Source organism: Citrus sinensis, chromosome 8 (genome assembly GCF_022201045.2).
Source record: "Citrus sinensis cultivar Valencia sweet orange chromosome 8, DVS_A1.0, whole genome shotgun sequence".
In the NCBI taxonomy this organism is placed as follows: Eukaryota; Viridiplantae; Streptophyta; class Magnoliopsida; order Sapindales; family Rutaceae; genus Citrus; species Citrus sinensis.
Genome location: NC_068563.1, coordinates 23845382 through 23866571, shown reverse-complemented (window position 1 = coordinate 23866571; position 21190 = coordinate 23845382). Strand labels below are relative to the sequence as shown.

The window sequence follows — 21190 nt, the reverse complement described above, 5'->3', positions numbered from 1 at the left end:
ATAGCTCAAAAGATACAATACCTCAACATCAAACATGACCTAAGTAATAAATACTTCGACCAAATTTGCATCAATCAGGACCTAAGTAACAGATACTTCGACCAAATTTGCTATCTATTGTTTTAATACTTATAAATGATGGGAAGATTTTTCAAATGATTTATCTTATTGCTTTTAAGACATACGTTCGAGGTGAATTGTAAAATATTGCAAGAGTTGAAGGAGACGTACGCAAAAATTTGTAAGAAAACGGATAGAGGCTGTTCATTCACACATGCAGAAGCAGTAAGTACCTGATTCGAAATAGTGACTGCGCTCACGTGTACACCACGTCTGCTTGCTTCTCGTCTTTTAATCAAACGAATACGCAACCGCGTTAATGCGTCTGTCTCTCTCTCTGTCTGACTCTTGCTTTTGCTTTCTTTTATTTTTCCCTCTTAATATTTCTGAATCAAAGCAAAACTCCAAGTCCCCAATTATCCCCTCAAAAAAATCATTTCGAGGACATTCCATTTTTGACACTCGCCCACTTTCTTATCCTCTCTCCCCACACCACTCTTTTGATTATTTCGTCTTTAGGACTGCTGCTACTCTACTAAAAGATTACAACAACAAATTAGAAGAAGGAGGAGGAGAAGGAAGAATCATCTTTGATTTTGTCACTTTTTCTTTTCTTTTTTTTTTTTTTTGAGGAAATCAAGGCCGTAAATATTTCACTTGCCTTAAAAAAAAAAAGATTTTGTTTACCATTTGTCTGTCAAAATCAAAATCCTTACGAATCTTTAACAAATGGGTCACCACTAGCCACACTCTTCAGTCTTCACTCATTCTTTAGTCATCACTATCAAATCTCTCTCATTCACTCACTTTGATATGGTGAGTGATAGGCGTTACACAACTTTCCATCTTCATTTTAACTAAAAATTAACGTTTCCTTGAAAATCTCACAATTGGGCTGTCAAAATTGAGTGAAAGTTCCCATTTTTTGGGGGCTCCGTGTGTGTGATCATCACACAATGTCATGGCAGAGCCAAAATCATATAGAAGGAAAAAGTAGTAGCAGAGGAGGAGGAACAACAACAAGCAAGATCAGAAAGCGAGGCTGCTCGTCGTCTTCATCATCGTCATTAGCCCAAAGATACAGATTTAAACGTGCAATTCTTGTAGGAAAGAGAGGTGGTCGTGGCGGCGGCGGCGGCTCAAGCACGCCGGTTCCCGCATGGAAAACGAGCACAAAATCTCCATCTTTAGCCATGCCAGCACCTGAACAATCAAAGGGCACTTTGACTTCTCATCGTTGTGGAGTTAAAACCAAGGAAGTGTCAGTTTCAGCAAGAAAACTTGCTGCCACTTTGTGGGAAATCAATAAAGTCCCTTCACCAAAAGATAAGCAAATTTTGTCAGATCCATCTTACAGTCCATTTTCAGAGGTAGAATTTTTTACTTTATTTTTAGAGCACTTGAGTGAATTTTTTTTAAAAAAAAAATTTGCGTCACTGAATTGTGCAGAAAATGGATCGATCTAGACGCAATATTATTGCACGTAGGAAAAGAACATCAATGGGGTCTCAATCTCATGAGCTTCAAGTGAGTGATTGCAATGTGGGGGCAATGGACTCAAATTTAATTAGCAATGATGGTACAATGGAGGTAAGACTAAACGACAACTTAATTCCAAAACGGCATAGTTTTTGGGTCGTTTTCAATGAGACATTGTCATGTTTGAAAAGATAAGAAGTGTTATGTAACGACAGAGTAATACATAAGAAATGTTGGGGCGGTGCATTATTTGATGTAATATAAAATAGCCCTTTTTTCCAAATCATCAACTGTGATGCTTTTCTACATCGCTTATATATAAATTCCTACAGGATTCTTGGGTTGTTTTATTGAGGGTAAGCGCATGAAAATTTTGAGAAGATAAGTAAATTGATTTCTTGCTAAAAAATGCAGATAGAAGCTCTTTGTTCTCGAGGCAAGCATCATAATGGATGCATAAGTGGAATCAAAACCCGTTTGAAGGATGTTAGCAGCGGTTTAACTGCATCCAAAGAGCTTTTGAAAGTTTTGAATCGTATTTGGGGCATTGAAGAACAGCATTCTTCTGGCATAACTCTGATCTCAGCTATTCGGGCTGAAGTTGATAGAGCTCGCGTTCAAGTTGATCAATTGATCAAGGAGCAGTGTTTGAATCACAGTGAGATTGAGTACCTCATGAAGCATTTTGCAGAGGAGAAGGCAGCTTGGAGAAGGAAGGAGCGGGAGAGGATCCGTGAGGCCATATCGTGCATTGCAGAAGAGCTTGAGGTAGAGAAGAAGCTAAAAAGACAAACAGAGAGATTGAACAAGAAGCTCGGGAAAGAATTGGCAGAGACAAAGGCGTGTTTGTCAAATGCGATGAAAGAGCTTGAGAGCGAGAAAAGGGCAAAAGATATAATGGAACAAGTCTGCGATGAGTTAGCTAGAGGCATTGGAGAAGACAGAGCTGAGTTTGAAGAACTAAAGAGAGAATCTGCTAAAGTTAAGGAAGAGATGGAAAAGGAGAGGGAAATGCTTCAACTTGCTGACGTGTTGCGTGAGGAGAGAGTCCAGATGAAGCTCTCAGAGGCTAAGTACCATTTTGAGGAGAAAAATGCAGCTGTGGAAAGGCTTAGAAATGAGCTTGAGGCTTACTTGGGAACCAAAAAGGGTAAAGAAAATGGTGATATGTCCCCCAATTTTGAGAGAATCAAGGAACTTGAAGCTTATTTGAAGAAAATCCAATTTGGTTCTTGTGAAAATGGGGTGACGGGGGAGAATGAAGGGGAACTAGCCAATGGAGAAGAGAACGATGGGGACAACGACTCAGCTGATAGTGATCTTCATTCCATTGAATTAAACATGGACAATGGTAGCCGCAGCTACAAGTGGAGTTATGCCCATGATGATCAAGAAGATCGGAAGAGGGTATCGGTTGATAAAGTATTTAAAGGGAGGAAATCTATAGAGAAAATTCAATGGGGAAACATTTGCTTTGGAAGAGGATCTTCTAATATGGAGCAGAGCTTCCATGAACATTCAGGTGGGATCGACAGGGAAAGATTAGCCGAGATCCTTTCACAGACTGAAACAGATCATGCTGACGAAATTAAACAATATCGGTCCATAAAGAGTCTTAGAGACCACATACTATCCGGTTCAAAGACGATGTCACTCCAAAGCTTTGCGAGTCCTACACGCCAATGGGGACAATCCTTGCCTGTGCAGGATCCTGGTAGTGCAGGTCGGAAGAGTCAGGGCGATGACTCTGGGAAACAAGATGTGAACGGCGGATGTCAACAAGTTCTGAAGAGTAATTCTTTTTGCTAGTCTGCTCGCAGGTTACAGTCTCCTAAAAATACTCCCCCACGGGGATGTATTTTGTGTTGATTAATCTATAAATTCCAGAAAAGCAGAGTTGTAAATAGAAGATCACACAAGGCTGTAAGGATCTGGTAAAGCTTATTGGTCCGAAGCCTGTTATGAGTACTTGAGTTTTGCAGCATGTGTTGCCCCCCTATATGTTTTTTAGTAGCATTCTTTACTTCAGCGAAACAGAATTTTGCCTGAAATATTTTGTTACACTGTATAAAATTGTAAAAGGTTTGCTCCACTTTCCGACGGAATACAAGTTTAGCTTTTTAAGTTCAACTAAATTCTATTCTATATACCATTTTTGTTGAAAGACTCATTTTTCTAGTAATGTCGGAATCATCTAAAGCAAAATTATCACTGTAACTTCTCCGAATATAAGCCGAATATAAGGTGAAGAGGTGACAACAACCAGACCAAGTGGTGGGTTGCTGATAAGGATAAGAGCTAGTAGTGAGCAAGTGGCGCTGGGGGTGACTGCCCCGTTTGATTAAAAATATCCTTAAATTACATTCATTATTTTAAGTCTCTGCCCAGTGAATTTAATTGGACTATTAGAGGAATTTTAGCCTATGCTCCTATGAACTTAATTGAAATACCTATGAGTTGAAATTACAATCTCTTATATTAATTTCTTTCTTAAATTGGCCCCATAAACTAAATACTAAATTTCTGACTCCATCGCTACTGTCGAGATATCTTATTTTATGATCACTCTTGGCCACTCTAGAATCTGTATCAAGCGTTCGCCAGGTCTACCGACCTAATCCATCCACTGAAAGCAGCGCATAAGTTTGTCAAGAAAGATTAGACAAACATAGAAATAATTGCATCTGCCAAAAGAACAGCCAGGTCGATCCTAACATGGAGCCAGCATAAAATTTGCAACCAAATGTTGAAAAGTTCTTTATAATTGATTTAAGAGCCAAAGGCATCGGCCTAACGTGGATCTTGTGTATAATTGAAGGCGCCGTCAAGCATGTGACTTTATTCTGAATTGCACATTTACAAAGGGCTGCTTCAACGTGTTTAATCACAATCAAATATATGATTCCAAATTCATCTGCCTAACTTCTTAATCTGTCAGCATTACTAGGTCCAAGATATTTTTTTTATTAGGGGACGCTATTGTACAATAGCCTATGGGGTTGCCAAAGTTTAAATTTTTTGAATTTGTTTGTTGAATGCGCAACCATTACAATCTACCGGTTGCTTACTAACTCTCAATAATCTTTACATAAAATATTACACTCGTATATTACAACATTGTATCAATAACATTCAATATTAATTGATAAGAAAAATTATCCCACTCAATAATTCCAAATATCATTAGCAGACTCTACAGATACGACGTTACATGCTAAAGACCGCAGCCTGAATTCCTAATAATGGAGCTCAATTGAAAATTTTGAATATCCTTCTCATAGAGCTACGCATGGATAAGAAAGCAAAGAGGTTTACGTTCCTCTGTATCTCGGAAACTCTAAACTAACAATGGCTCTGATTGATGTTGATACTATGGCTTCAAAGCCACTACTACTCTAAAATTAAAACTCTAGTTGTCAAGTGCAAAGTCATAGGTATTCGGTAAAATGACTTTCAAAGTTCAATATATTTTATTTCAAAGTTATGTTGAATATTTCTAATTTAGTAAACTAAGCAATAGTTCATAAGCTTTCAAACAAGAATCACAAGTGCCAGTATTTAGCAAAACATTTGAGCAACTTATCTTTGACAGCACAACCACCAGACAACAAAGCCTAAAAGCGCTATTTGCAAATGTTGACATAATGGGGTTATGGTGAATTCTTCTGTATTTTGTACATATCCTCCATCTCCCTCCACTTATGGAATTCGAAAGGCATTAAAGCCCCGAGCAGCATCCATTTCATGTAGAGTTTTCCCCAAAGTTAGGTGAATTTTGTATGCCAGCTAGAGATATTTATTTCCAAAACTAATCTAATACCATATAGCCCACATTGAAATTTGCCCGAAAACCAAGTGGTGTAAAGTCAAAGCATCAAACAGTCATCAACGCCAAAAGAGAATTTATAACTCTTTAACTGCAGCCAGTCCAAGTAAAATTCCCGCAAACAATTCAAAAAGATTGACATGCGGCAAAAATCCAAGGTAAATTTATTAAGAGTTAAATAAGGATTTTTAATTTATACATTAACCACAGAAATTACAGCAAAGCAAGATAGCAACAATTTGCAGCCAACCGTCAACACCAATTTACATTTGCTAAAGAAGAAAAAAGATACTGAAGTTTCAGGCGTTGAGAGAATTGTCAGTAAGGGCATGATAAAGGAGAAATTATGCAGAGAAGTCAGTATGAAGTCGATAAAACAGTAATTACACAGCTGACCTTGTCAATGTAGATGGTCATCGTAACAAGGGTCTGCCTGATTATTAGAGGGCCAAAGAATTTGCATGATAACTCAGCACTAGCTGGAATTAACTACTTGTGAGAACCTTCTGTTTTTGCAGATGCTGAGGTGAAAGTAACTGGGGTTGCAGGATGATCCCTCACAACCAAGCTAAGGACCTCAGGTCTTGAATAATGGCCCACCACATCAAAATCAAACTTTGCCCGAGCTATTTCTCCAAGATCTGGCCAACATTGATAATGGTCAGAAACAGAATTCTGCTCTAAAAACAGAACAGACGCGTGACTGAATGATAAAAGATCTCAAAATAGAAACAGAACAAAGGTTGTCCAAGCATAGTATGCTTGGATCGGACCAGATTATGTTTTCTGGAGGATTCAAAATGAAAAAAGAAAAAAAAAATATTTTGCCTTTCTTCAGAGGAAGATACTACTTAGGATCAAACCAGGTATAATATTCTTAACTAGATCTATTGCACACACAATATTAAGTGAGCAAATATGTTCAACCTATTACACCCTACTGCATTTTAGTCGCAAAATCAAAACTCTGTCCATAATTTTTAAAATCCTACAATAATGGCCTAGTCAAAATGTTCTAGGTTTTGTCTGCCAGAACATTGGCTACTGCCACTAATCTGCCTAAGACAGAGGATAGATTTTCTAAAATTCAATTTGCTTGCACCAGAAACCTAACAGAAGGAATGATTTCCAACTGCACGTTCATAGTAGTATCTGTCTTCCTGTTGGTCACCGGAAGCCACACAATCTGTTGAAACACTTGTAAGATATCTGTAAAATGACAATTTACCTTTGTTCAAATAAGAAGATTCATTGAAGATTACACAAGAAATGTTTCTAAAATTTCATACCAACATACCACACGGGTGTTCCACAAAAACATTTTTATAGATAGAATAGTCTTATAATTGGCTCAGTTAACTCATACTAATTGCTATGACTTAAAAAACACGACAATGTGACTTTGTGAATAGTTTTCAGATTATAAAGGCACCACTGACAGGATAACTTTCAAATTTGCAGACACCTTTGAGGGTCTTTCAACTCCAAGTAACCTTGTTCAGTCTATAATTTCTGGTTTTCCTCTAATCTAGTTGGCAACTTAAATACAAACGTGATATTCAAAAACATATTTGGTTTCGTTAATTCTCTACAAACAACAACATGGAATGAAACAACCAAGGCTTGGCAAAGGTTCCAAAGAAAATTTAGATTTAGGTGACCATAAACTGAAAGCAGCGATTTACCTAGATCTGCTGAGATAAGAGCCTCTCCATCATAATTTGGTCCGGCCAGAACAGACCCAGATGGTGATATGATAACACTGCCTCCAGCACAGACAATGGAATCTGGTGTAAGGTCCTGTTCTGTGCCAGAAAATTCATATTCCGGAGGAGGTGGGTAATCTTTCCTTCGACAGAATTGGTTGGCTGACAAAACAAAACATCCACCCTCAAGGGCAATATGGGTCATTGACGCTTGCCAAACTTCCCTGGAATCAGCTGTAGGAGCACAATATATTTCAATCCCTGGAAAAAAACAGAGTTTTATAAGCAAAGGTAACGTATCAATAGTTGATTGCACAAACCACAAAGAAACAATACAATTCAAGAAAGCAACAATATTATCATGTCAATAACAGCATTAATAATTGATCTAAATGGTATTAAGAAGCAGGAGCTATTCTTCAACTTTTAGATACAAATCCGAAGAGCTGGGACATCGTATCAGCAGCATCAAACAATATTCAAGATTGGGAAGACTTTACTACCAGAATCCAGGGTACACCATTGCTTAAAACTTTCAACTGAATTCACTGCTTTATAAAATCAATACTCAAGTGCATGCAATTATCCAAAGAATCCAAAGAAAAAAAAAAATCCATGAATCAAGCAATTTGGAGAAAAAACCCAGTATTATTGTGAAGGTAAATTAGAATGCATGTGTAATTGAATTTCTAACCTTTAGCATACATGGCTGTCCTAAGAAGTGGCATTCTATTTTCCCAGCAAATGGCAGCACCAATTTTTCCAATTGGCGTTTCGAAAACAGGAATTGTGGATCCATCTCCAAATCCCCAAATTATACGCTCCAATGCTGTTGGCATGATTTTTCGGTGCTTCCCAAGGAAATGACCCTGAGAATCAAAAAACAAAACAGTGCAGTACAGTGTATACCCATCTCTCTCTATCACACCCATTACCAAATAAACCTTATATTTCCCAGCCATAGCGGCCAGTCGCTCAACTTCAGGACCTGCAATCAACAAATATAAGGAGGTCAAGCATAATGCGAGTAGAAAGATCAAAAACCATAGTTTATATCCATAGATCCACTAGTGACTAGGGTAACAAAGTAGATAAAACACAATCTACCAATTTATACAGTGCTTTGTCAAAAGTACTTATCAACCTAAAAATGCTTCCTATATCCCAAAGGCACTCATCTCTAGTTCAGGGAAACTATATAAAATAAGAATGAATATCAATTGCAATTTGATTTTTTTCCCTCCCCCCCCTCCCCCGGGGCCCCCAAAAGAAAAAGTACAATAGGCTCTGCTTGGAGTTGACGTCTACAAGCTCCAGCTGCAAAATATTTGGCAAACACTTACTAATGTAGTTTGTGATCTGAAAGTTAAGATGATTTTACTCGACATTTGTCCGAGGAAGATCCTATATTACCCTTATTATTTTTGTAAAAAATATAAACTTTTGTAAGTAATATTTACTAAACACTATCAAGTTTTATTTAATCCCTATAGCTTTTGATTCACATTAATCCACAAAATCACAATAGCAGATGGAGCCTAAAAAGAAATTTCGATTCCATAAATACTTCTTAAGAAAGCACCAATCTCCTTTAAAAAAAAAAAAAAAAAAAAGAGGCACTGCAATTACTTTCATGACATGAGAAAGTGCTTCAGCTAAACACCACGAAGCAGACGATGAATAAAATAAACTAACCAGGAACATCAATGGCTGAAGCGTGATACTTGCGAAACTCCTCTTTACCCTTAGCCGTTCGATTGCCAATTGTCACGCCAAAATTTGCACCACGCGGATATCCACCGATGAATGCTTCTGGAAACACAACTAGCTGGGACCCATACCCCGCCGCTTCAGCTAGCAATCTCTCCGCCTTACCTGTTATAAATAATAATCACAATACAATCAACATTTTCTTATTTTTTCAATTTTTTTTAAAAAATAAAAATTATTTGAATTGAATGGTGGGCTGGCCAATACCCAAAGTGGTGGGCGTATCGTAGAAAATGGTGGAGGCCTGGACGACGGTGGCGCGAACCGTGGGTGCAGATGAGTCCGCACCCATGTCCACTTCGGCAAAGAGTGGTGCGTCTGATGCTACTATCGCCATTTCTGTTGTTTTGTTTTTTCTTTCTCAGTTTGAGATTTTTTGCTCATGGGGTCATCATTCATACAAATAGCCGTCATCGTTTTAGACTCGCAGCCGCCAGGCTTCTGGACTTTTCTGTTTTTTTTTTTTTTTTAATAATTATAAATTTATCATGCATGTATGAATATTTTATTCGTAAAAAATACAAATAATTAGAGAAAAATGATATGTGAACACTGAACTCAATGCTGACAGGACGGCAATTGTAAACGAGGGAATTGAAGCAGGTACGTCCCATTCACACCAAACATTGCAGAAGTACCTTTCGAGGTAAGGTGACAATTTTTTTTTTTTTATTGGAATGAATAAATTTGAATATTTGAATTTAAATAATATATATATATATATTTTTTATTTAGATCTTAAAAAATAATTATTAAGTTATTTATTTTAGTAATTTAAAAAATAAAAATATTTATTTTTATATTTGTATCTTTATTAATTTTAAATTTTAAATAGATAATATTTATATTTCAAAGAATATAAATACCATAATAAAACATCATGATTTTAGAATTATAATATATAAAATACTATAGGTTTCAAATTTTATCAAAAATTCTCAATAATAATAGATAACATAAGATTAGATCATTAGTGACTAAACATGCATGGATAGTTTTGTGATAGGGATGAAAAATAAATTATAAAGTGGAGATATTTTTTTTTATATTAGAAATTAATTCACTTATTTAGATTTTTCGATTCAGTAAAAATCCAAAAAAATTGGCTTATTTTAATTAAGTCAAAATTATCTAAAAGTATGGTTAAGTTATAAAAACAAACATCTCTAATAAACTTAATTAATTGAGTTAAGTCACTTAAAGTCATTAAATTAAAAAATAAACACCCTCTTAGTTCATTTTTTAATTTTACACATATATCTATAAAAATATTAAGAAAATACTAAAAATACCAATTAATCACATAAAATTAATTGACTTTATATTAATTTTCTCAACTCTCTTGACTTCGCACTTGAATTTGTACTCGACTTTTTCAATCTCACATTTAACTTACTCGACTTTCTCAACCTTAGACTCAACTCACACGACTTCATATTCAACTTTATAGTCAACTCACTCGACATATTTTTTAATTCTTTTAAGTCACTAAAAATAAGAGATGTGGTGATTTAAATTCTTTTTTGTGTTGTTTTTGAATTTTTTTAAGTCACTAAAAATAAGAGGGAAAAAACAACACAAAAAAGAGTTTAAATCACCACATCTAATAGAGGAGTATGTATTTATAAGTAGGACTGGGTATCGATTTGATTCAGCATATTAGTTTTTCAAATATATATTTTTAATTTTCTTACATAATTTTATAATTTTAAGACATAAATATATATGTAATATTCTCCTATATCTAGCCACATGGTATTATTTATTATAAAATAATATTATCAATTCTTTTCGGTTTCGGTATCGATTTTTAATTTTTCAAACAAAAACCAAATCGAATTTTTGGTTCAATTTTTTGTTTGTGTTTATCATTTTTTTTTTGTGAGTGAGAATTGAACCAAAACTGAAAAAAATGAAAATGATCGAGACTTTTTTTTTTGACCAATTTGATTCTACCCACTCCTATTTATACATTTTGTTTTTCTTTTATGAATTTATGTTTATTAGATTTTGTCTTTTTAAAGTTTAAGTGAAATATTGAAAGAGAGATGGTTTAGTGATGATACACTAGATGTTTTTTGTTGTTTTTTTTTTCACTTTCCCCTATTTCTTGGGTATATACGTAAAAGAGTACAAATTTCAAAATTTGTAACGGGGTATGCTGAAAAAAAGAAAAGAAGGAAAAAGGCAGTTTAAAAATGTCTCTTTGTCAGCATTTATTAAAATGGAAGGATGTTAATGGGAGTTTTTGTTAAAATTTAATTATTTGGTTGTTAATATGAACTTTTATTAAAAATTATAAAATTACTTTAATAGATAATTTTTTTAAGTTATGTTATAAAAAAATAAAATAAGATTATTAAATAAGTAGAAAATATTTTAACATTTAAAAAACCTTTCGATCAATACTTCTAAAAGTTTAAAATTTAAACTCTTACTAGTAAAAATAAAATAACTTATTTAAATTTTAAAAGTTGTATTAAAAAAAGTAAAAAAAAATTTTAATAAAGAGTTATGAAATTAAGTAAGAAGTTTGGTTATGTTGGAACTTGGAATCCACTCTAGGTAGAACACCTATTCATAATCATACTATTAAAATTATAATAAATTTTTATTATTTATTATTTTATGTGTATATGAAATTCGTACTCCACCTTAAATCCACCTTAGATCAGCGCTATCGTAGCCATAACTTTAAATAAATATTTATGGCAATTCTTATCTTATATGTACGTTAAACATCACATAAACAGTACATGTAAGATAGGGGATCCAATACTTATTACTACCGGATAAATCATAAAAAAAAGAGGGACCCAAGTGGCAATCGAATACGCAATCCACATAAGCTGTCTGAATACATTATACTGGCGGTTGGTCTGGCCCTATCACGTCGCTGTGTCCCATGCCAAGTGCACATAGACCGCCTCGACACGTACGCAAATAGAGGAGAAAAAGAAGCAGCAAGCAAAATCAAAGCAAAGGAAAGCATAACCGTCGTTGTTGCCATTGAATTGAAGCACTGAGAAGCTAAATCAAACTCCAAATTCTTTCTTTCTTTCGTTCGTTTACTTTTACCCGATAAACTCGACAAGAAAAGTTAAAAAAGAAAACACCGAACCGAAAGCAACCGAAAGGAACTCTTTTTTTTTTTTTTTTTGGAAAAAAAAGGAAGACAAACAACGAGAAACAAAAGCAAAACAGAAAAACAAAAATAAAATCAGTTGAAGAAGAAGAAGAAGAAGAACAAGAAGAAGATGGCGGGGGTATCAAGAGAGACGCAGATGTCGATAGAGGCGTCGTCGATGTTTCCGGGATTTAGGTTTTCGCCGACTGACGTGGAATTGATATCTTTTTACTTGAAGAAGAAGATGGAAGGCTCCGAGAAGTGCGTTGAGGTCATTTCTGAGATTGAGATTTGTAGATATGAGCCTTGGGACTTGCCAGGTTCGCTCGCTTTTTCCTTTTTTCAATTTTTTTTAATCTTATGCTTCTAGCTTTTATATACATATATATATATATATTTTTTTTTTAAATTTTAAATCTGTCATATCTTCTCGTGAAAGTGACAGAAGTTCATGGATGCGAACCCTGAACCGTCCATTTTTTTTTTATAAAATTAATCTAACGGTTTAGAAAGCTTACAATATAAAATAAGTATCGAGGCAAATTTTGAGCATGCTAATTCGACAAAGCAGTAAGGGTTCATGAGTTGGCAACATCTAATCCACATTTTCTATTTTGCATTTCGGCTGTTGGATTGACTAAAATAATTGGATGGAATTTGTGTCTCAATTTAAGGTAAATATTCCCGCCCAATACTATCTTTGATCAGCATGACTCTCAGCCGGTTGATTACGATTAATAAATGGTTAGAAAACTTACGGGTGGAATTATGCAGCAGTTTTAAGTCAAAATTTTTAGTTGTAGTATCAAATCGTCAAAGTAAATATTTTAATAAACAAATTGTTTACAAACGGAGTTGGTTGAATGGATCAATATTCAATTGGATAAAAGTATCACCGCGCACAGGGCTCACCTAAGCTACCAACTCAGTTAGTACAAGGGTATTTGTGACTAGCAGGAGGTGTGGAGCTTTTGCATTTGGATAATTTTTTTTGGAATTCATATGTACTTTTTAATAATACTCCTCTAAGTTATTATTATATTTTTGTTTTAGGAAAAATAGAAGAGATTTGTTTACATATTTTGTTGTGAATGGACAGACAAAGGAAAGTTTGAACCTTTTAAGTATCTATGGTCACCATTCATTTGTGCTTGAAATGCTGAAACACGTTGTGCTTTGTTGTTATTGTTTTTCTCTTCTGTTTTCTCTGTGGTGTTATATATATCATTATGCATTTAGATTTGGTGGTTTCTTTTGTTAACTGTTGGTGGATCATTTTTAACCAGCAAAATCTGTCATCCAATCTGACAATGAATGGTTTTTCTTCTGCGCTCGTGGGAGAAAATACCCAAATGGCTCACAAAGTAGGAGGGCAACTGAACTTGGTTACTGGAAAGCCACTGGCAAAGAACGTAATGTAAAGTCAGGTAGGAATGTGATTGGTACAAAGAGGACTCTCGTGTTCCACATTGGTCGTGCGCCAAAAGGAGAAAGGACAGAATGGATTATGCACGAGTATTGCATGCAGGGGGGATCCCAGGTGATTTCAGTTATTTTCACTATAAGCATTAGTTATTCTGCTAGCCATTTATTGTAAGTTGTCATTCTGACTGTTGTTGTGTGCTATTAGGACTGATCAGTTATGCCCTCACATTCTCTTACCTCTCCTCAACTGTTTGGTCCTAAAAGGTCATACAGTCTTGCAATTAAGTCATAGTCTCACTCTTGCCATGTAAATGGAATTTCTAACTTGAACCACTAGTACCCAAATATGGTTAGTTCCTGCTTCCTCCAATTTGGTTGACCAAACATTGCTGTAAATATACTGCTAAATTTTTCCGAAGCACGCATGGATGAAATTCTCTCGTATGCAGATCTTTTATGTAGGATATTATATATGATTGCTTTCTTTCCTTGATGTATTTTTTTTATTCCCAAGAAGTCAACAGTGAACTCTCTTACGTAATCTCGAGTTAATTCAAATTTTAAGTTATAGTTATTATTTTCTATATAATCCCTTTGAACTTAAAATTCAACCAAAAAAAAAAAAAAATGGATGCCAAGATTTTCTGATGTCTCACATGTTTCAGGATGCTGCATATACTGATTCTTTCTCCATCAAGGTTGTGGTTGCTATGCAATTTGTGACAAAGATCTGGTTTATTGAATGAAAAATTCAATCAGAACAGTGTCTCATAGTCATGGCTATTTCTAATCTATCAGCTGCCAAATGTTAAAATCAGAGCAGAAATACAATTCTCATCAGATTCTTTTCAAATTTTGAGTAGCTTGCAATCAACATGATTTCTAATGCAATTTTAACCAAGCAACATATGTAAGACTGAATTTGCAGAGGATTTGGTGTCACAAATTGGGAACCTCATGTAGTGATTAAACAGACGGAAGAGCCCAAATCTTATTTTGCATATGTATGGTTTTGCATGCAACCTTTTTAATGGTTGTTGTGAGAAAAAATTACTATTATCTGACAACTATGTCTGTGTGTGCATGCATACCTGCATGCAACTTTTTGATGGTGGAGGGAAGTGATAATATTTCTATTCATCTGGAGAGCGAGTGTAGATGGATCCTAGACCTCATAGACTTAGAACTAGCGATGCCGGAATTCTCCCCCCCTCCCCCCCACACCATCCCACTGTGGGTCCTTGAATTTTAAATTGGGTTGGGGAGTCCCATGATTCTGCCAGCTTCTTATTTTCAATACTTAGGCAGCATATAGTGCCATGGTTTTGAAAAGGCTGGTTGTATAAATTCTCTTCCTTTTGTGGCACTTACCTTTGAAAATATCAGTTATGTATATGTATTAATCTGGCACATGATTTAGTCATTACTTGCTGATAGCTGTGCTAGATGGGAAATGATTATATATGGGTGCATTTCACTGGACCACCATGAGTTGATTATAAAATGTTGTCTGTAGCATAAATATGCTATCTTCTTCTGGAAGAGTTAACAAACTTTTTTGCTGCATTCTGCCGTTTTAAATTTACAGGATTCTTTGGTAGTTTGCCGTCTGAGAAAGAACAGTGAGTTTCGTCTGAATAAAACTTCAACCCGAGCTTCTCAACATAGAAGAGTGCATAACAGTAACTGTGCGGTATCGGAAGGAGGTACTGATCAGACAGGCATGTCTGAAGGGGACAAGGCTGTTGAATGCAGTTCAAAGAAGTGTAGTAGCAGTCATGATTCTTACTCGATAGAGCAAACTGATTCAGCATCTGAAGCCGAGGAGAAATTGTTGGATGATGTTAATCCGACAGAATCTTCCAGCCATCAGAAGGTTAGTTTACATGAATTCGTAGTTCTATGCAATTGTTTGATACAAGACAGCCAACCTGAACTCCTTGCTATAGATCAAGATTCGCGTTTTACATATTGTTTGTTATGATATCCATCATTGTCCAGATAAAGTCACTTTGCATGCTTCATGCTCTTATAAGATTTTCTAGTTGCTTGGGATTCAAATTTAAATAATCAAGGAAGACGGCATCCCCAAATGGAAATTACAAATTCAACTTGAACATAATGGTCAGATCTCTGACTTCAACATGATATTTAAGATTTCCTTATTCATGATTCTATGCATTTTGCCTAATTTACAGGATTGTCCAGGTGAAGAAGACTTCTATGCTGATATACTGAAGGATGATATAATCAATCTCGATTCACTGTCTGCCATGCTGCCGCTCCCACCTGCGCTTGCTAGTCAACAGGAAACTGGTAGGAACTCTCAACAGCAAGGGGAAACATTTTCGTTTCAAGCAGGTCCTTTCCAAGGGACGGCGAGTCGTCGAATCAAATTGAGGAAACAAAAACTGGGGCTTTGTCGTTTCCGCGAGCTCTCTTCAGAGAAATCAAAACGTCAAGAATCGAAGCGTCCGCAATGTCTGCTGTCTAAATTCGCGGGTATGACTGTCCATCATCGGCTTGTATCTGTAGGCTTTGGTCTCCTGACTTTACTGGCTCTATTTATTTTTCTACTTGGAGGTTTTTGGCCAATTAAAAACCTCACACGTGCTGCTTTAAACAAGAATCTCTGGCACTGATGTAAATTATTAAATCTACATGGTATTATTATAATTTGAAATTTGAAGTATTAACTCGCGGATATGGGTTTCGTCTACGAGTTTTGAGCTCACATTTGTCCACTCTATGATCTCACAACTTGATACCAAAACCGAGCGAGAATGGTAGTCATATTGCATATAGCATTTGCTGCTGATATTTGAGTATGCATTGCAGCAGCCAAAGCGAAAGAGCAATATTTTCCGATCATCAGCGTTCCAGTTCTCTGCTGCTCTACATATTTAAGCTACATGTAACTACCTGACTAAACGGCAAGTTCACCATTCTTCAAAGTGAAATTAATTTCCATTTTTCCACCACGAAAATGAAATTTAAGATTAAACTACTTAGTGTTTTCTTGGTCGTTACCAGATAATTATCTATCTGCAACAATAATATTATATTTAGGGTTTGGATCAATTGCGTCCAATCTCCTGGTTAGTATTTATATAATCGGGGTATACAATTCATATTCCAATTATGTGTATCACCAAATAAAATATGCTATGAGATAGGTGTTAAATTTTAGGCAAGTGCTAAGTTACATTCAATATAATTTACACAATTCATCTCAACCACATAAAATTACGAGATTCATAATTTAGGCGTGCCTTTCAACCAATCATGTTAATGTCTAAAACGCGAGGCAAGAATTTGATTAAAAAAAAAAAGGAAGCAAAAATTGATAGGCACTTGAAACAAAGTGACGCGATCCATAAGGAGTGGTGTGGATGTTGACAAATGTTGTACTGCTTCGATGGATAAGATAAAACTTGCTAGGTAATAACACCCTTTTGTTTCCGCAAGACATTATAATTGAGCTTCATTTTTGGTTGCCTTACGTGCTGTAATAATGGGCAGTGCTTCAATTGTATCAGCTGCAGCAAGAAGGTTAGTTTAATTTGCTTAAATCTCTTACCAATTCCAAATATTATTTGCCTGGCTTTTTGTCAAATAAGCTTAAGCTTTCGTTCAATTATAATTCCGAGTCTCAATTCTCAACAAGCTAGATTGATTAGATGCTACAAGCTAATTCGATGTCGCCTAGGCTACAAGGCAAAGTCGCACTTATCACCGGAGGAGCAGGAAGCATCGGGGAATGCACTGCAAGGCTCTTCTCAAAACATGGAGCTAAAGTACTCATTGCAGATATCAAAGATGACTTGGGCGAGTCTGTATGCGAGGACATAAGCTCTTCATCATCATCAGCCAACGGCTGCTCCTATGTCCATTGTGATGTAACCAAAGAGAAAGATATCGAAAACGCAGTTAACACGGCCGTCTCTCAGTACGGAAAGCTAGACATTATGTTCAATAACGCGGGAATTGTGGATGAAGCCAAACCTAACATACTCGATAACGATCAGGCTGAATTTGAGCGCATACTTTCCGTTAACCTCGTTGGCGCTTTTTTGGGGACGAAACATGCTGCTAGGGTGATGAAACCCGCCGGACGCGGCAGCATAATTTCAACTGCAAGCGTTTGCGGAGTCATTGGTGGCGTTACATCGCATGCATACACAAGTTCAAAGCATGGCGTTGTGGGGCTGATGAAGAATACTGCCGTGGAGCTTGGACGATTTGGCATTAGGGTGAATTGTGTGTCACCTTATGCGGTCTCAAGTCCAATGGCTAAGGGTTTTTTGAAGCTTGACGATGATGGTATGAGTGGCATTTATTCAAATCTCAGTGGGGCTGTTCTTAAGCCTGAGGATGTAGCTGAAGCTGCTCTTTATTTGGGGAGTGATGAGTCCAAGTGTGTGAGTGGGCATAATTTGGTCGTAGATGGAGGATTTACTATCGTCAATGAAGGGTTGTGCATGTTTGGGAAATCTGAATGAGTGTATTCGGAGGATTGTATGTTTTGATCCTAATAATTCCTAATTGGGCTTTATTTTTTTGCTTTTTATTATGAAACTTATTACAATTAGCACTATTCAGCTTACACAAATGCCAAAATTTGAATTACTTAGAACTCAAATTCTACGAAATCACTTTCCATTATTGCAGCTCATGATATCGAGTGGTAACTACGCGAAATCTTAGCAAAACGAGTACATGATGCCATCACAAAATGGACATTCTCATTTTATGCTAAAAAATTGGAGTCTAATATAATATTTTGTCTCTTAAGTTTACCGTTGTCGTTGTTATTAAAACTTAATTACCCTTTATGTATCGTCATTTCAGTGGTTGAAAATAGAAAATAATCAAAAGTCAAATTCCCATTAATATCAACCAAATTGTGCCGCTTGTTAATATAAAACACGGCAACTTGTTTAAAAGTTAAATGCTCACCATGATTAACATACGGTTCTTAATCTTATCGTCATCTAAAAAAGCTCAAAAGTTAAAACAGTAATGAAGTTCGATGTTACAATTCCGAAGGATTAGGGGGGCGCATTTTGATAAAACTCTGTGGGTTTTAGTGTCATTTCCCTAAACGTTGCGCTGCTCCATCCAATTTACATTTCCCTAAAAAGTAACGGAATGAATAGGGATCGATTTGAAAACCCAAATTACTTGTCCGAAAAATTTACTGGGATTGTGCTGAATTTGGGGAGGATGACGCAATGCATGTACCAATTTGGGGATGGATACGTTGTTCAAGAAAATACTAAGGATTGTCTATTCTCATTACTTATTGACCCCATTCCTTAACTATGTGATGTAGCATTACTCATAATAAGGATTCTGTTTAGGTGTGTGCGGTTGTGTACTAGATCTGCTAAATAATTGTGTAATTTCGTTCACCAAGTCGTTCCTCCTTATAATAAATAGATAAATAAATAAATGTTATTTGACCCTTGCGGTTACTTTTTGTTAATTTTGATTTACTTTTATAATATTATCTTCTTACAATAATGTTTCTTTTTTTGGACATTAATAAAAAAAATTAAGTTAAGAATTTAACCCAAAAAATTAAATAAACACAAAAACAATGTATATTAATTTTTTTGGAAGCTTATCTATGTCCAAAAAAATTAACATTCTATAAAAAAAATTAAATTACTAATTTTTGGACACTGATAAAAAAAAAATATTAACTCCTCAATATAGTATTTCACAAAAATTGATATTAATTCTTTTTGTTTCCATTTTATTTGTTTGGGTTAAATTGGTAATTTAATTTTTTTATTAATATAAAAAAATTATTGTAAAGGAGTAATATAGTAAAAACAAGTTAAAATGAACAAAAAGTAACGACAACGGTATCAATAGTTTAACAATAAAGATCTTTTGAAGTATTTTTAAAAATATAAAGATCTTTTGATGTATTTTTAAAAATATATAAACTAAATGAGCACTAACCTCATAATATAGGGATTAAACGAGCTTTTATCCTTTGAGCATGTACACTTGAGAATTGCTATATATGTATATATATATATATATATATATATATATATATATATATATATATATATATATATATATGAAATTAATCGAACACAATTATTAAAAATTAAATAAAAGGAGATCAAGAAGTTGGATGGGTTAATGATTTTGATTGAATCATACTTGTGCTTGATTCCTCGAGCTCAATGTGCAAAAAGAAGGGCCAGCCGAACACAGCAAGCCGGCCATAATACACCAACCTATTTATTAAAAACTTAAGGAGTAGCATAATTGACACCCATCAAGACAACAATAATCCTATTAGAACCCCGTTATAGTTTGATTTTAACCATATCTAAAATTACATTACAAGACCAATAGAGAAACTAATGAAACCCTGCGACCTGCACAATTCATTTTTAAAACTTCTCTTTATTAGCTTTCTGAAAATCTGCACGTCTTCTATTATTTCTGCTTCTTTCTATTTTTGATACTTGATTGATGCATGTAATTGAATTGAAACAACCACAAAATTTTATACTTCAACCATTCTAAAATAAGAGATTTATCTACAGAAGAAATTTCCTCATAATATAGATTTTTATCACTTCTATTTCTTGATGGATCGAGGTTCTATATTTTGCTGAAATTTCTCTGCTCCTCTATAAATTAGAAAATACTAGTTCTCTGTATATTAAAGTGGAGTATTTTACTCAAATTTATTAAATTGTCCTCTTTTTCTTTATCAAACCCCACCTATTTTTTTTCTTTATCAAACCCCACCTATTTTGTTACGTAAATTCAAGGCTTCAAAAGAGATTATACAGCCCATTCTTTCATTACTTATTTTTTCCTTTTCAGTGAACAAGGGTATTAATGGAATTGATGGTGGTGTTATAAAAGAAATAGTTAGCTTTATTTTTTTTTAATACTGGTTACACACTAAATTACTGCATTACACAGATATTTACAACTGCTATTATAGTAGATATTACACTGATATTTACAATCAGATATACATTACTGAGACCGACATTATTACATTAAATTCTATGAAGTACATGCTCAAATGAAATAACCCTCACAAATGAGGGATGCCCCTGCTCCACTTGTATTTCAGAAGGGAGAAGAGTTTTTATAAATATTTAGCCCTCACAATGCTTTTGTAGGAGCTTGAACCGCTGCCCTCACACTTGAAAATATTGAACATGACATATTTTAGGGAAGGGATTACGAGAGAATTATTAAGGAGTGCCACTAGCACCACTTTTGTTTCCCCGGTTACAAATTTATCTTTAACGAGGATAAATTTTTGATGGTGGGGTTATTTGCACTTTAAAAATTGGGTAAATAATTTGTTTATGTAAATAAAATTATGTATTATAGAAATATTTATGATTTAAATTACTATTAAAGATAGTCCAAACTCAATGTACGATTCTCTTTTATTAGGAAATATGTCTCATTTTTCAATGAGGATTTATAAGTCCTAAATTAGGATATTTTCTAGGCATTTCTTATTTAGTAGTTTTCTTATTCAAAATGATTCATATTTAAGGAATAGGTAATTTTCCTTTGAGATTTGACTTATTATAGGAGGAATATAACTAGTATAAGGAAATTAATATTTCTCCTACAAAGAATTATCACTATATATAGAAAGGTTGGATTCACTTGTTTGTATAACGCATCAATCAATTCTCTGCAAGTAGATAGTCTTTAGTATGAGAGAAACAATAGGTTATTGAAAGATTGAGTGTTATTGGGGTTTTGGGTGTAAAGAAAAAATACTGGAGT

General features: G+C 34.8%; 4 protein-coding genes across 6 annotated transcripts; 3 read left to right on the top strand and 1 right to left on the bottom strand.

Moving 5' to 3' along the window:
* The first annotated feature begins 440 nt into the window (after positions 1-440).
* On the top strand, positions 441-3674 carry LOC102626316 (uncharacterized protein At5g41620-like). Its single transcript, XM_006481448.4, has 3 exons — positions 441-1430; positions 1510-1650; positions 1954-3674. Exons 1-3 carry the CDS (start codon positions 1017-1019, stop codon positions 3346-3348), a joined length of 1950 nt encoding a protein of 649 aa, XP_006481511.1. The 5' UTR covers positions 441-1016; the 3' UTR covers positions 3349-3674.
* Positions 3675-5500: 1826 nt separating this feature from the next.
* Positions 5501-9283, bottom strand: LOC102626612 (bifunctional nitrilase/nitrile hydratase NIT4A). Its single transcript, XM_006481449.3, has 5 exons — positions 9049-9283; positions 8767-8946; positions 7766-8059; positions 7051-7332; positions 5501-6006 (listed from the first exon to the last, which is right to left on the bottom strand). Exons 1-5 carry the CDS (start codon positions 9176-9178, stop codon positions 5855-5857), a joined length of 1038 nt encoding a protein of 345 aa, XP_006481512.1. The 5' UTR covers positions 9179-9283; the 3' UTR covers positions 5501-5854.
* Positions 9284-11644: 2361 nt separating this feature from the next.
* On the top strand, positions 11645-16127 carry LOC102626901 (NAC domain-containing protein 89). Its single transcript, XM_006481450.4, has 4 exons — positions 11645-12288; positions 13255-13508; positions 14982-15269; positions 15592-16127. The coding sequence occupies exons 1-4, from the start codon at positions 12099-12101 to the stop codon at positions 16033-16035; spliced, it is 1176 nt and encodes a 391-aa protein (XP_006481513.1). The 5' UTR covers positions 11645-12098; the 3' UTR covers positions 16036-16127.
* Positions 16128-16795: 668 nt separating this feature from the next.
* Positions 16796-17963, top strand: LOC102627170 (borneol dehydrogenase, mitochondrial-like). Of its 3 annotated transcripts, none has more exons than XM_006481451.4 (2): positions 16796-16945; positions 17103-17963. In XM_006481451.4, the coding sequence occupies exons 1-2, from the start codon at positions 16908-16910 to the stop codon at positions 17893-17895; spliced, it is 831 nt and encodes a 276-aa protein (XP_006481514.1). In that variant the 5' UTR covers positions 16796-16907; the 3' UTR covers positions 17896-17963. The 3 variants fall into 3 exon arrangements, with proteins under 3 accessions (XP_006481514.1, XP_006481515.1, XP_015386893.1); XM_006481452.4 differs by having other exon boundaries at positions 16861-16945; positions 17065-17963; XM_015531407.3 differs by having other exon boundaries at positions 16880-16945; positions 17074-17963.
* Positions 17964-21190: the final 3227 nt, after the last annotated feature.

Coding starts and splice junctions, on each gene's coding strand:
- LOC102626316 (XM_006481448.4), top strand. CDS start 1,017: ATGTCATGGCAGAGCCAAAATCATATAGAAGGAAAAAGTAGTAGCAGA. Junction 1,431..1,509: donor CTTACAGTCCATTTTCAGAG/GTAGAATTTTTT, acceptor TGAATTGTGCAG/AAAATGGATCGATCTAGACG. Junction 1,651..1,953: donor GCAATGATGGTACAATGGAG/GTAAGACTAAAC, acceptor TAAAAAATGCAG/ATAGAAGCTCTTTGTTCTCG.
- LOC102626612 (XM_006481449.3), bottom strand. CDS start 9,178: ATGGCGATAGTAGCATCAGACGCACCACTCTTTGCCGAAGTGGACATG. Junction 8,060..8,766: donor TTCAGCCATTGATGTTCCTG/GTTAGTTTATTT, acceptor TGTTGATTGCAG/GTCCTGAAGTTGAGCGACTG. Junction 7,333..7,765: donor GACAGCCATGTATGCTAAAG/GTTAGAAATTCA, acceptor GTTTTTTTCCAG/GGATTGAAATATATTGTGCT.
- LOC102626901 (XM_006481450.4), top strand. CDS start 12,099: ATGGCGGGGGTATCAAGAGAGACGCAGATGTCGATAGAGGCGTCGTCG. Junction 12,289..13,254: donor TGAGCCTTGGGACTTGCCAG/GTTCGCTCGCTT, acceptor ATTTTTAACCAG/CAAAATCTGTCATCCAATCT. Junction 13,509..14,981: donor GCATGCAGGGGGGATCCCAG/GTGATTTCAGTT, acceptor TTAAATTTACAG/GATTCTTTGGTAGTTTGCCG.
- LOC102627170 (XM_006481451.4), top strand. CDS start 16,908: ATGGGCAGTGCTTCAATTGTATCAGCTGCAGCAAGAAG. Junction 16,946..17,102: donor GTATCAGCTGCAGCAAGAAG/GTTAGTTTAATT, acceptor GATGTCGCCTAG/GCTACAAGGCAAAGTCGCAC.